Genomic DNA, 13,727 nt, shown 5'->3' with positions numbered 1-13,727 from the left:
TCTTATGTACAATACTTTCACCGAGAGTAAAAAGTAGTATGCTGAGGAGGAAAGATATTTAGTTCACTGTTTTAAAAACAGCTCAGAGATATCTGGTTGGAGAATCACAGAAATGTAGAGCTGGAAAGGACATCAAGAGGGCATCCACTCCATCCCACCTATCCTGAGGAAGGCCAAATACACCTAGACCAACCCTGACAGATGTTTGTTTAACCTGTTCTTAAAAACTACAATGACAGGGATTCTACAATCTCTGTTGGTAACCTATTCCAGTACTTAACTATCTTTAAGTCAAAGTTTTTCCTAATATCTACCCTAAATCTTCCTTGCTATAGATTAAGCCCATCAGTGGACATGAAGGTCAAATGATTACAGTCCTCTTTATAACAGCCTTTAACATATTGGAAGACTGTTATCAGGTCCCCTCTCAGTCTTCTTTTCTCAAGACTAAACATGCCCAGTTATTTTTAACTTTCCTCAGGTCAGGTTTTCTAAACTTTTTATAATTTTTGTTACTCTCCTCTGGATTCTATTCAATTCGTCCACCTCTTTCTTAAAGTGTGGCACCCAAAACTAGACACAATACCCCAGCCGAGGCCTCACAGTGCCAAGCAGAGTAGAATAATTACCTCCTGTGTCTTACATATGACACTCATATTAACACACTTCAGCATGATACTTGATTTTTTGCAACTGCATCCCATTATTGATTCATATTAAATCTGTGACCCACTATAGCCCTCAGATCCTTTTCTGCAATACTGCTGCCTAGCCAGTTATTCCCCATTTTGTACTTGTACATATGATTTTGCCTTCGCCATTCCACCTTGTTGATTTCAGACCAACTCTCCAACTTCTCAAGATCATTTTGAATTCTAATCCTCTCCTTCAAAGTGCTTGCAACCCCTCTTAGCTTGGTGTCATCCATAAAATTCATAAGCATACTCTCATTATCCAACAATAACTAGTACCAGACCTGGGACAGCCCTCTCTAGGCCCCCATTGAATACGACCTCCCAGTTTAACCACAAATTAGGATTATAGACAATCAGGGCATCCAACGTGCAAACACAGGACAAAAGATTTTTGACCAGTCACTCAGGGTATGTCTATACTACCCAACGGATTGGCAGGCAGTGATCAATCCAGCGGGGGTCAATTTATCGCGTCTAGCCTAGACGTGATAAATTGACCCCCGAGCGCTCTCCCGTCAACCCCTCTACTCCTGCGCCACAAGAGGCACCAGCAGAGTTGACAGGGGAGTGGCAGCAGTCGACTCACGGTAGTGAAGACACCGCGGTGAGTAGGTCTAAGTACATCGACTTCAGCTACGTTATTCACATAGCTGAAGTTGCATAACTTAGATTGATCCCACCCCCACCCTCCAGTGTAGACCAGTCCTGAGTCTATTTCTATTCCATTTCATATTCTAAACCTTACTCTCAAGAAACTCGAGACAGATGGACACACACAAACCCCAATCCAACCCCCTTGCAAGCATAAGGTAGGGAGTAGGAGCAAGCTCATAATGAGAGACTTAAAATTAACATTTATCTCTGAATAAATGCAGTAATATGCTTCATTAAAAGTATATGATACTGCTTCTACTTAGTTCCCATAATACTCAAAAAATTGAAACTCCTTTGTCTTCAGCCTAATTCTTCATAATGCATCCAGGGTGTCCGTTCCTCACCATACCGGTATATCTTGTTAGTAATAATGCTTAATATAAGACAGCTATTATGAAATATTAGGGATACAATCTTGGCCCTACTAAAGTCAATGGGAATTTTGCCATTGATTTTATTTGGGGCCTGATTTTCTCCCTGTGTGTTTATTTTGTTAAGGCAGCCACTTCAAAAAGTAAGCAACAGACCAATTTTATTTAATTTAAAAAAACAAAACAAAACAGATTTTTCATTTAATAAAGCTAAGTTTTTAAACATTTGCCACTGGAACATTTGTTTCATTGTCTTTTCCTATGAACATAAATTAAGTAAATCACAATGACTATTATTTTATCATAATTGATATATTAACTAGTGATTGGCTGATGATGCCCTGCAGAAAGACTGGGTTGTTCTGATTTCTGCAAATCTATCTTAACACTGTGAGTGATATCATGTTTTAATACTACCCCAGAAGCTATTTGACCTGAAAATGGTATTCTGGAAATTAGGTCAAAGAGCAGCTGGTGACTTGGCTGCAGACTTATAGGGCTGCAGCTGTTTTAAAGGTAAAAACAAGCAATGGCCCATTTCCAATGCAGCTATAGCCAGAAAAGTAACTGTAAAAATAATATCACAAGGTATCATATTTATTCTCTAGCTAGACTTCTACATCTAATTTTTTAAATTTATAAATCAAGAGATGACTTTTCTAACTGCCAGTCCCATAAACTAAATCTAGGATCTGAAAATCAAGCTAAGTTCTGTCTTTTCAGCATCATCAGTAATAAAGATTTTGCATTCTAAATGTAGCTGATGCATAAGGTAGAATAGAATAGTAAATAGCACTTATATGAAATCCAGGTTACTCTCCCCTGATTGTATTTGCTCTACTGGGCTAATAGTACTAAAACTGGATTTATCAGTAAAGTGCAGAAATCAGACTCAAAGACAGAGTCTTTGGATATGTTGCTTAATCAGAAGGTGCCATTTTAACAGTCACTTTTCTGAGCTTGAATAAACTTTTATGTTTATTTGTAAAATGAGAACTTTGCTTATGAGACTACTGTGCAGCAATAACAGGTATATTCATTTAGTTAAGAAAGATATATCAGAACTTCACCACTGTACAAAGCATGCCAATCTAGTGGGGGTGAGGTGGGCAGAAAGGTCTATTCAATGATTCTGTAAACTGATTTTTATCATAACTTTGTTTATTGAATCATACTCTTATGTCCGGTAGCTCTACTGCTTTAAAGTTATATTGGTTAACTCTCTTTACCTGCTCATCCCTTGCCTATGTTGCAGTGAACCAGTACCAACCTCTGTACCTCAATCTGATGTGTACAGGATGCTGCATGACAATCCGGAAGGGCCCAGTCAACCACGTCAATCTGGCTCATTTAAGGTGCTCCAGGATTTAGTCTCCGAGGATTCTGGTTAGCAGCAATTTACTGTATATATCTGTTCCCAGCACTCTATTTTTTCCATGTGTTGAAAGGGGAAAACCTGAAAAGAAGATATACAAGGATTAGAGCTATAAAATTCAATTTCACATTTTACTGCTTTACCCCTTTTATTAAATATTTAACATGTGCTATGACAATTAACTAGCCTTAAGACTTCCATTTATCAATCACATTTTTCAGACTCTCTTGTCAGGTTTTTAAGGCTGATAATGTGTAAAAATGTTTTGACTGAATGATAAAAATGCTGAATGAGAAAAGTTTTGGGGTGAGATAAAAATACCACTGAAACAGGAAAAGAAAATTGGCCATCTCTTTCTAAACCAGGAAAAGAAGGGGGAAGAATTTTAAACTCTTTCCTCAATTAAGTTTCTTCTCTTGCACACACTTCTAAATAAAAAAAACAAAATGATGCTTGAAAATTGGTTGAAAAGAATACAGTTTGCACTTGCATTTTCCCTTAATTATACTCTATCAAAAATACTATAATTGATGAGTTTTTCACAATAAAACTGATGGGAAAAAGCATATGAAATTCTGACAATTTTATTATATCTGTACTAAATATAATGAGCAGAATTTAAACAAAATTGATCTAAAATTAAGAGTTTACAAGAAAAGGCATGTATAATGTCATAATAGATTTTTGCTTAAATTTTTATATGACTTTTTATTCATATTGTGTTATCAATCTTTCAGAATGATTTTGAAGGTTAACTCTATAGATAACAAGTAAGGATGCGAGTCTTTCACGGGCCCCAGGCCGCCCCCCGACCCAGAGCAGTGGGGCCCTGGACCACCCAGATTGGAGACGGAGATCATGGATTCCGTGACTTTCCAGGATCTCTGTGACTTCCGCAGCTGCAGTGGCTGACTCTAGGGCCACTCGAGCAGCTGGTCTGGGCTCAGGGTTCCCAGGCAACTGGTTCTGGGCACTGCCCCAGAGCAGTGGTTCAGGAACAGCAGCAGTGCCCATAGGCTGCCCCTGCCTAGAGCTGCGGCAGCATGGCCATGGGCCACCCCACGCCCAAGGCCGCAGAAGCAGGGCAGCGGGGCCCTGGGCTGCCCCTCCCCCCAGGTAAGATTTAGGGGTATTTTTAGCAAAAGTCACTATTGCCCGTGACCTGTCCATGACTTTTACTAAAAATACCCATGACTAAATCGTAGCCTTAATGACAAGTAATTTTTTCATTAGCTGACTTTAACACAGAACACCACTCAGGGCCAATCCTACTCCCACTGAGGTTAATAGCAATATTCCCACTAACATTGATGATGCAAGATTTGGCCCCTCAAAATTAAAAAAAAAAGTTATTGAACCTCTAACATTACTTAATGAAAGCAAAAGCTTATAAACAAGGTCCTACTTAACTTGCGATATTATAGAAATTGCAGATTCAGCAATATTACGCTTCCACTCAACAATTTTGACAGTAGGGGGGCCGCTGCTTTCAGCACCTGATGGCTGACAGCAGAAAAATCACAGAAAAATAATAATGGACTTTATTACCACAAATAATAAGGTCCATTATTACTTTTCCACAGTTTTCCATGGCGTGTCCGCAACTCAGCAGCAATTTTTTGACAATCATCCTGCAATTCAAGCAGGGCCTTACTTATAAATCAATATGAAGTGGATACCCTCAAGCAAGCATTTAATTATAGCCAGATGCTTCTGTATTATACTGTAAATAAATGAGAATGTTCTGTTTCTCAGATGGACGTCCCGTTGGTACCAGAAGCGTGAGAGCACCAGAAACAAAGATGCCTTCTGGTGCAGGAAGTGTACAAAAAGTGCCATTGTGTGACAAATGTGGAAATGGCATTGTGTAAGTTGTTTTTTCTTAATTTTAATAAAGTTATAGCTATAGCATAAATCTTGAAAAGGGATTACAAAATACAGGAGGATTTTCTAAGGAATTTTCTGTTTGTAATTTTAGAAAAATCAGAAAATTTACAGGTGCATTGAAAAGCTTAAAAAAATAAACTGTCCAAAATCATTAACATAATGTCTTAAACATTTCTGTACATTCAGATCACTTTTCAAATATACCTTATTTTTCACTTGTAGAGGCCTGAGTTCAAGCTTCTTGGTATCTCTTGCCACATTCTACCATTAATACATATACTGAAAAGAGCAGCCGCATAGCCTGTACTGTATCAGGCTGGGATTCTCAAAGCTGCCTAATGGAGTAAGGTATCCACTCAATGGGAGTTCTCATTCCTTCTGGCTCCTTTGAAATTCCCAGCCATAGATCTCAATGGTGTCAGTAATTCCAAACAGGGATACAGAGAATCCTGAACTCAGGTCTTGGTGGCTAAGTCAGACGAATCGTTTTCTAAACTCTTTTCACTCCCTGGCTGCTGGGCTACATTATACTCTGTATATGATAGTTGAAAGAGGCAGTGGTCTTTGAAGTATTGATCTTCCAGTGGAGTTCTGAGACTTCCATATGGCATTTTATATTTACACAGGAAAAGGTCTGCTCAGAGTCAACTTCCAGCTTTAAAATATTTTCCTAGCACTTGGCAGAGCATGCATATAACTCCACAGGCATTACCAAAAAGCCCCCTATGATAGAGAAACAGTATTTATTTTATATGTCATGTTGCCATGCATTTCTGTTCTACTCTAAATTCATTCTCCTCTATTAATCTAGTTTTCTCTTCTTTATTTTCATAAACAGTGGTACAGTGGTGAAGGCACGTGACAAGTACCGGCACCCAGAATGCTTTGTGTGCTCTGACTGCAATACCAACCTAAAACAAAAGGGTTACTTCTTTGTGGAGGGACAATTATACTGTGAAACTCATGCGCGAGCCCGCATGAGGCCACCAGAGGGATATGAAGCAGTTACCGTTTATCCAAAGTGCTAGTCCTATGCTAACGGACACACATGCATGCACACAAAAAGACATTAATAGCTTAGAACCACAATACAACTGACTGAATTTACTGCCTTAATCCAAAGTAGCAGATTTTAAACATTTTCTTTTGGAGGTGGGAGTGATGCAGAAGTCTCATTAGCCAGCAATAGCGTATATACCAGTAACATTTTGCAAAGTAATTATATTTGAAGCTGCCAGTGTAATTTAATGGAGTATAAGGCAGCAACTTCTATAACTCAATCCCTCAAAGGGTCAGTCCACTAAAAAACGCAGGAATTTTACACCTATATTATCAAACTGCAGTTATCAATGTCTGCTTCAGCCATAAAATCATTCAACTATCATTACCCTATGCCACAAAAACAAGCTTTGCTTTCCTTACTTTGATATTTGAGAGTCTATTTATTTACACTTCCTGGTGCAACAAATGTAATAAAAGACTGATATTAATTTTATATAATAGAACAGCAAGCATAGTGAAGCTTGCTTATAGTAGAGTAGAATGCATGTCCCATATTATTTCAGTGAACTACAAAGTGCAAACTACGAGTGTGTGTTTTCATTTACTTTCCAAGAAATTCTGATGGAGACATGCAAATGCGAACACACACACACATACAAATAGCAAAAATGGGCAGATATGGTCATAATGAAGTTAGATTTGGTAAATTTAAAAAACTTCAGCATCATTTATAATTACTGAGAATTAAAATATGCCAAGGAAAGATCCTGCATTAAATACTTGGTGAACGCCAAAGAAAATGCTTACAGCTGAGCATTTTCTGAAAACCACTAAGGACCAAATTTTCAATCAGGAGTATGTCTAAATATGTATGCACTTTTACTCAGGCCTGACTTAGTCTTGCCTATCTTCCAATGTTGTGTGCATTTATAGGTATGTGTAGATACACAACTCTGCACATGTGCATCTGAAGAACTATGTGCCTCCAATAGGTATGTGTACAAGTCCATGTACACTTAGGTGCGCACCTATATGAAAAATTGAGCCTTAGTGTTACAGTAAGTATCAAAACTATAGTAAATTGCTTATGACTGTATTTAAATACAATTTATGCTATAAAAAAATTAAACTTTCACATCAAGCATACAAATCTAGCAGAGACATGAAAAACTGAGTACAGAAAGCCCCTAAATATTTTCCCAATTCTATCATAAGATCTTAAATCATGCAGAACACTGAATCAAAATAACATAGTGTGTATATTTTAAACACATACTAAAAACCTCATTAAAGTTGCACCTTGAAATCTGAAACCTAACGTCTGTGTATTTCAACAATTCTCAAGGTTCCTTAATGTACTATTTCAAAATTTAAATGTTTATAAAATTTGTGCATGTCACCACATATTAAATATAACAAGAGTGTGCATATACAAACAATACACAATATGACTTTTTAGATAAAGATGGCTCCTTAATTAATTTTAAACCCTCCAAAATAGTGCTTCCAAAGCACCAGGAAGACTATATGTATTATTACATATTTCCATTAATGAAATTCTGTAAAGTAAATGTAAATTTTCTTTTGAAAGTAGGAACGCAAGGAATACGTACAATTCTGAGAAGCTTAAGTGTAATCTATGTTTTAAAATCATAGTTTGTAATGTTCATTTCTTTATTAATAAAAATTGAAAGTAGAAATAAATCTATATAATCAAGATTTTGTATTTTGCCTTTCTGGTATTAAATGAGAGTAAGTGTGTGTGATGGGTTCCCCCCGGGGTGCCACTTGGAACTGGGGTACCACTGAGCCCTGTAACCCACCACCCTGGGCTCCCTCTCACATTGTGCTGCTGGAACAAGCTGCAAAGCCCTCCAGCCTGCACTTCCACCAGTATTCACACAGGTAGGGACACACCCCTCTGCAGTCACATGCAGACTATCTAACCACCAGCCTCCCAGCCTAGGACCCCAGAGCCGTACCGTCCTGCTCTGGTCAAATCTGTCCAGCACATGGGTTTAATACCTGGTCCACCTCTCCCTCAAAGTGAAAAGGACCATGCACATTTGCGGTAGCCAAGCTGAGATTTTCCCCAGACACTTTAGTCAAATGCACACTGGTTTGGATTAAAACACAAAATAAGTATCAGAGGGGTAGCCGTGTTAGTCTGTATCCACAAAAACAACAAGTCTGGTGGCACCTTAAAGTCTAACAGATTTATTTGGGCATAAGCTTTCATGGGTAAAAAACCCCACTTCTTCAGATGCATGGAGTGAAAATTACAGAAACAGGCATAAATATATATTGTCATATGAAGAGAAGGGAGTTATCTTACAAGTGGAGAACCAGTGTTGAAGGCCAATTAGGTCAGGTTGGATGTGGTCCACTCCCAATGATTGATCAGGAGGTGTCAATACCAAGAGAGGAGAAATTGCTTTTGTAGTAAACGATCCCCCAGTCTCACAGGCCTTGGGAGGCAAGCCAACCCTCACTGACAGACAGCCTGCAGGATCTTCAGGTTGGTAAACTTTTTTATTTCATACTGCTTTCTTAAGGACTGCCTGTCTTCCTTCTGGACTATTCTTGAATTCTCATGTTTGAGCAAAAAATATAGTTGTTACTCTATGGTACTATCATTTTAGATGCAGTTGTGATAAAAAATAAATAGCTGAAATAGGAAAATCTTCCTTTTACAATTTCACCATTAAAGTAATACTGAGCATCAGTGAATGCAAAGAGTAATACTAAATGCAGTATGGTAATAATAATTAAATAACTGCATTGACTTATTTTGTTTAGGAGAATCCATCTTCAACATACAGGATTCTGAAGACTATCCACCTTCATGCTCCCCATCATTTTCTATAGTTTCAGCGTTATTTGCCAATGATAGTGTTTCAGTCACATCATGTAGGTCACATAGCCACAGTATATCACCTGTAGCAAAAAGAAAAAAAAAAGTTCCACCATCCAGAAACAACCATAGAATAAGTTTGTGATAAGAACCAGCAGATTACAAAAAAAGGTAATTGATGAAAAAATTGCCCAGTTTGTTTATGCAACAAACTCTCCTTTCTGTATGATTGAGAACCCACACTTCATTAACATGGTTCAGTCATTAAGACCCGAATACAGTCCACCCAACAGAGCAGATGTTGCAAGCAAATTGCTGGATAAAGTGTAAGAAAGAGAAATTGAGCAGTGTGCAAAAGGTCTAGAGGGTGAAATTGTTAACCTGAGTCTTGATGGGTGGAGCAATGTCCACAATGATCCTGTCGTACGTGCATGAAGACATTCCCTTCTTCTGTTGTAGCAATTGTTTCTGTAAGGTGTGACATCAGGAAATGCACACACAGCAGAATACTTACAAGAAATAGCAGTAAAAGCTGTAACAAACTGTGGGGAAAAAAATCAAATGTCTAGTACACAGCTTGGTCAGAGACAATGCTGCAAATGTATCCAAGATGAAAAGAAATTTAGAAGAGAGTCCCAAGCTAATAACATACGGTTGCAGTGCTCATTTGATGGACCTCCTAGCCAAAGACTTTAGTGTTCCAGAAATAAAGGCTAATGTTAAAATTGCAAAATATTTCCATAACAACCACTTTGCAGCAGCTAATGTTAAAATTGCAAAATATTTCCATAACAACCACTTTGCAGCAGCTGCTCTGAAAAAAGTAGGAGGAACCAAGCTAACTCTCCCACAAGACGTGCAATGGAACTCAGTAGTGGACTGTTTTGAGCACTATATCAAGAACTGGCCTAATCTGCATGACAGTTTGTGAACAAAGTCATGGAAAAATAGATGGCACTGTCACAGCCAAAGTTCTCAACATTGGGCTTAAGAGAAATGTTGAACACATGCTGAGTACCCTGAAGTCTATTTCTGTAGCCTTGAACAAAATGCAGGGAAACAGCTGTTTTATTGCTGACGCTGTTGAAATTTGGAAGGAACTGAGTGAGATCTTAAAAAGAGAAATATGCAACGATAGAGTTAAATTACAAGCATTAAAAAAACGAATGGGACAAGCACTATCTCCAGCTCATTTTCTTGCAAATATTCTCAATACTCAGTACCAGGGTCAAACCTTAACTGCTGAAGAAGAGGAGTTGGCTATGACATGGACACCCAGCAATCATCCCTCCATAATGCCAACTATAATAAACTTCAGAGCTAAGAGTGAACCATTCAAAAAAATATATGTTTGCTCATGATGTTTTAAAGAGAGTCACACCAGTGAACTGGTGGAAGTCACTTAAGCACTTGGATTCAGAGCTAAGGGTGAACCATTCAAAAAAATATATGTTTGCTCATGATGTTTTAAAGAAAGTCACACCAGTGAACTGGTGGAAGTCACTTAAGCACTTGGATTCAGAGCTAAGGGTGAACCATTCAAAAAAATATATGTTTGCTCATGATGTTTTAAAGAAAGTCACACCAGTGAACTGGTGGAAGTCACTTAAGCACTTGGATTCAGAGCTAAGGGTGAACCATTCAAAAAAATATATGTTTGCTCATGATGTTTTAAAGAAAGTCACACCAGTGAACTGGTGGAAGTCACTTAAGCACTTGGATTCAGAGACTTTTAACAGCAGTAACTTCTTCTGCCGGTGTAGAAAGAATATTTTCTTCCTTTGGACTAATTCATTCCAAATTGAGAAATCGTTTGGGACCTGAAAAAGCAGAAAAGCTTGGTTTTTTTTTCCAGATTATGAACAAACAGGAAAATGAAGGTGAAGATGACTGAGTTAGCTGCAGAAGCCAATATTTTAAGTTTCTCATGTTGACCTGGCTGACATAGTCGATTTAATTTTTGTTTTTTGAAATATTTCATTTAACTATTTTAGTTCAAAACAAAACAAAAACTAACCTGATTTTAAAAAACTTGAATGTTTAACTAAGTTAAAAAATTAATATGTTTGTTTTGTTAAAATATTATATGTTTGCTGTTGAAGAAAAAAATCCAGAATACATAACATTGTTGTTTTAGTTAAATAAAACAATTTAAATGTCTGTCTGATGATGTTCTCCTCCTAATACAGCATGGCAAGAAAATCCTCCAAATATTAATGATTAACCTGTTGAATTGGAGATAGCTCATCTCCCAATGACTTCATAAATATCTGATTCAATTACCTTTGGTAAATGAAATAATCAATCATTCATTTTCTGAGATAGCTGTAAAACTAATCTGAAAAGTTTTAAAAATAAATCACTTTAAAAATGTATAGTGTGTACCTTCTAAAAATGAAATCTACATCTATCTCTGAGTTGTGAAGAATATGTATTAAGGTTATAACAACCAACAAGAATGCATGATTAAATCGAGTCTTCCTGACTAGTGATTTCAATCATGATTTAAATCAAATCCACTTTGTGTTAAAGGGACACTGATTATTTGAAATCTAAAACATTTTAATATAATCTGTTAAAAGATGCTACGACTTCTTTCCAATTTCCCGTTAAATGTTTAGCTTTACATTCACATATGTCTACTTTAAATTTTCTTTTTTTCCCTTGTTAATCTGTGAAAAACAAACAGGATGAGGGTGATGTGAAAAGTGAAAATGACTATACACAAAGTATTGTCATATTCTGTGTGTTATATACACACACACCTTCCCACACCCTTTGTCTGTCTTGCCTTTTAAACAGTTTCTTAGAGGTCTCTGGTCTGCTTTCAAAATTCTTTTTCTGTTAAAAAATATTTAGTCAGGAGCCTGAATTAACCTTTCTTAAGAATCTTGTAAGCAACCCAGCTGCCTACAAGAAACTGATATTAAATAGAGCAGAGTAGGCTATGGAGAAATGGGCTTACACAGAAGAATCAAAGGCAAAAATAATGAAAATATGTATAATTGTCAACTTTTGTATGCCAACACAGTCAATCCAAAAAGAAGTTTCTATATTAATACAGAGGGCCATACTGTGGCTAGTATTCATGGCCGTGCAACAGAGTAATGCAACATAAAGCAACCCATTACAGTCCTGCCTGGTGTGCCCTCACTGTGGGTAGCAGCCATAGGGAAGAGTCGTTATTCCCTCAACTGTGCATGAGGGAAGAAACTAGGGCAGCCTTGGCTTCATTGCATCAACATGATGGCCACTGTAGTTGCAACAGCACTACAGGGGAGTATGATGCATGAAGATCTGGCACAGCGTACTTCCCACTTGGAGCAAGAGGAAATTCCGTAGTTAGACTTACAATCTGCCTTCCAGCCTGTTCCAAGGGCAATGCAACAACCCTTTCCTCTTTGCTTCAAGCCCAGGGCAAAGGTATAATTCAACCCAAATTGTACTGTATATATACACTTCTACCCCGATATAACATGACCTGATATAACATGAATTCGGATATAACGCAGTAAAGCAGTGCTCCAAGGGGGCAGGGCTGCGCACTCCAGCGGATCAAAGCAAGTTCAATATAACGCGGTTTCACCTATAACACAGTAAGATTTTTTGGCTCCCAAGGACAGCGTTATATCAGGGTAGAGGTGTATTTCAAGTCCTTTTGATTTGAGGACACTTAAAATAATTAATTATATCTTTTTCAGACTGGCCTCTGGTTTTCAGATCATGATATATTTTTAATACAAATGTAAAAGGTCTGCTTTTCTTTTTATGATACCTCATAATATTTTTAAAAGTAAACTAACTAACACACAAGTAAACCGCAGGAATTTAGTTCTGCATACAGTCACAAGGAAAATATACACCACTATACTTCATTAGGAAAATGACATGCAGCAAAACTCAAATGATTGTTTCTGTGGATGGGGGTTTCCTACAAGAAATACAAATGAAATACTGGACAGCAGACATACAGAGATGGGGCAGAGCAACAGAGAATGTTTGAGTTTCCATAAAGAACCGTCTGTGCATGTGTATGGAAAGGTGAGAGGAAGATTTAGTTAGTCTCAATATCCTTGAAATCTTTTACGACAGAACCACACAGGAGACTACTAAATGATGTATATTCCCTTTGATGTAGGCTTAGTCTCCATTATTTTTCTCTTAGCTAATAATATCAGAGAACCCAAGAACAACTCTAGACCATACCTTGGGAGAGGTTCCCATGTAGATAACCTTACAGAGTAGAAGCAATTTAACATGTGAAAGAAACATGTGTAACAGTGAAAGAAAGCAGATCCTGAGAGGGAGGTCATAAGACAGTGAACTACATCTTTCTTTCTTCAGAGGTACATGGTCAGAGAATGACATGTGAAACATCTCTGTATGTGCCAGAAGTTTGTACTAGTACTTGATACTTGTGAGATCAGGTCTTGCTAGTTGAGAGTTTAATAAAGAGACTGAGCCTAGCTTGAGATATTTGACATCACAACCTCCTGCATGGATTATCACATAGAGGCAGCTTAAGGATAACAAGAGCCCCAGGCAGGTACCAACTTGCACTGATTTACAGCCATTCAAACCTGTGCAGTGAACCCTCTTTCAGCACACAAGCTTCCACTCTGTGTGGAAATCCTTAACAGCAGAGAGATCTTAGTTCTAGTCACTCATTTGAGCTCTTCGGCGTAGACGCCATGAATTTTATTATTTTTTTTAAATAACACTAGCAGTTGAAAAATGTGTACCTGCAACTGTAACAAAATAACCCCAACAATAAAATGGTTGCTCACCTTCTCGTAACTGTTGTTCTTCAAGATGTGTTGCTCATATCCATTCCATTAGGTGTGTGTGCGCCGCATGCACAGTTGTTGAAAAGTTTTTCCCCTAGCAGC

General features: G+C 37.7%; 1 protein-coding gene and 1 long non-coding RNA gene across 3 annotated transcripts in view; one reads left to right on the top strand and one right to left on the bottom strand.

The window, feature by feature from the left end:
- PDLIM3 (PDZ and LIM domain 3) overlaps positions 1–7,675 on the top strand; it is a 42,844-nt gene extending 35,169 nt beyond the window's left edge. Inside the window, exons 6-8 of one of the 2 annotated variants that reach the window (XM_045017994.1) lie at positions 2,976–3,106; positions 4,851–4,962; positions 5,821–7,675. In XM_045017994.1, the coding sequence (XP_044873929.1) occupies positions 2,976–3,106; positions 4,851–4,962; positions 5,821–6,010 (433 nt within the window). In that variant the 3' untranslated portion in view covers positions 6,011–7,675. The remainder of the gene's footprint in view (positions 1–2,975; positions 3,107–4,850; positions 4,963–5,820) is intronic. The other variant, XM_045017993.1, reaches the window with a different exon arrangement.
- The window catches only part of LOC123370984, a 38,577-nt gene that overhangs the window by 6,561 nt on the left and 18,289 nt on the right, over positions 1–13,727 (bottom strand). The window contains exon 2 of the long non-coding RNA XR_006579678.1: positions 2,950–3,176. This is a non-coding gene — a long non-coding RNA (uncharacterized LOC123370984). The remainder of the gene's footprint in view (positions 1–2,949; positions 3,177–13,727) is intronic.

Source organism: Mauremys mutica, chromosome 5 (assembly GCF_020497125.1).
Source record: "Mauremys mutica isolate MM-2020 ecotype Southern chromosome 5, ASM2049712v1, whole genome shotgun sequence".
Lineage (NCBI taxonomy): Eukaryota > Metazoa > Chordata > Testudines > Geoemydidae > Mauremys > Mauremys mutica.
This window is presented reverse-complemented; position numbering and strand designations above follow the sequence as displayed.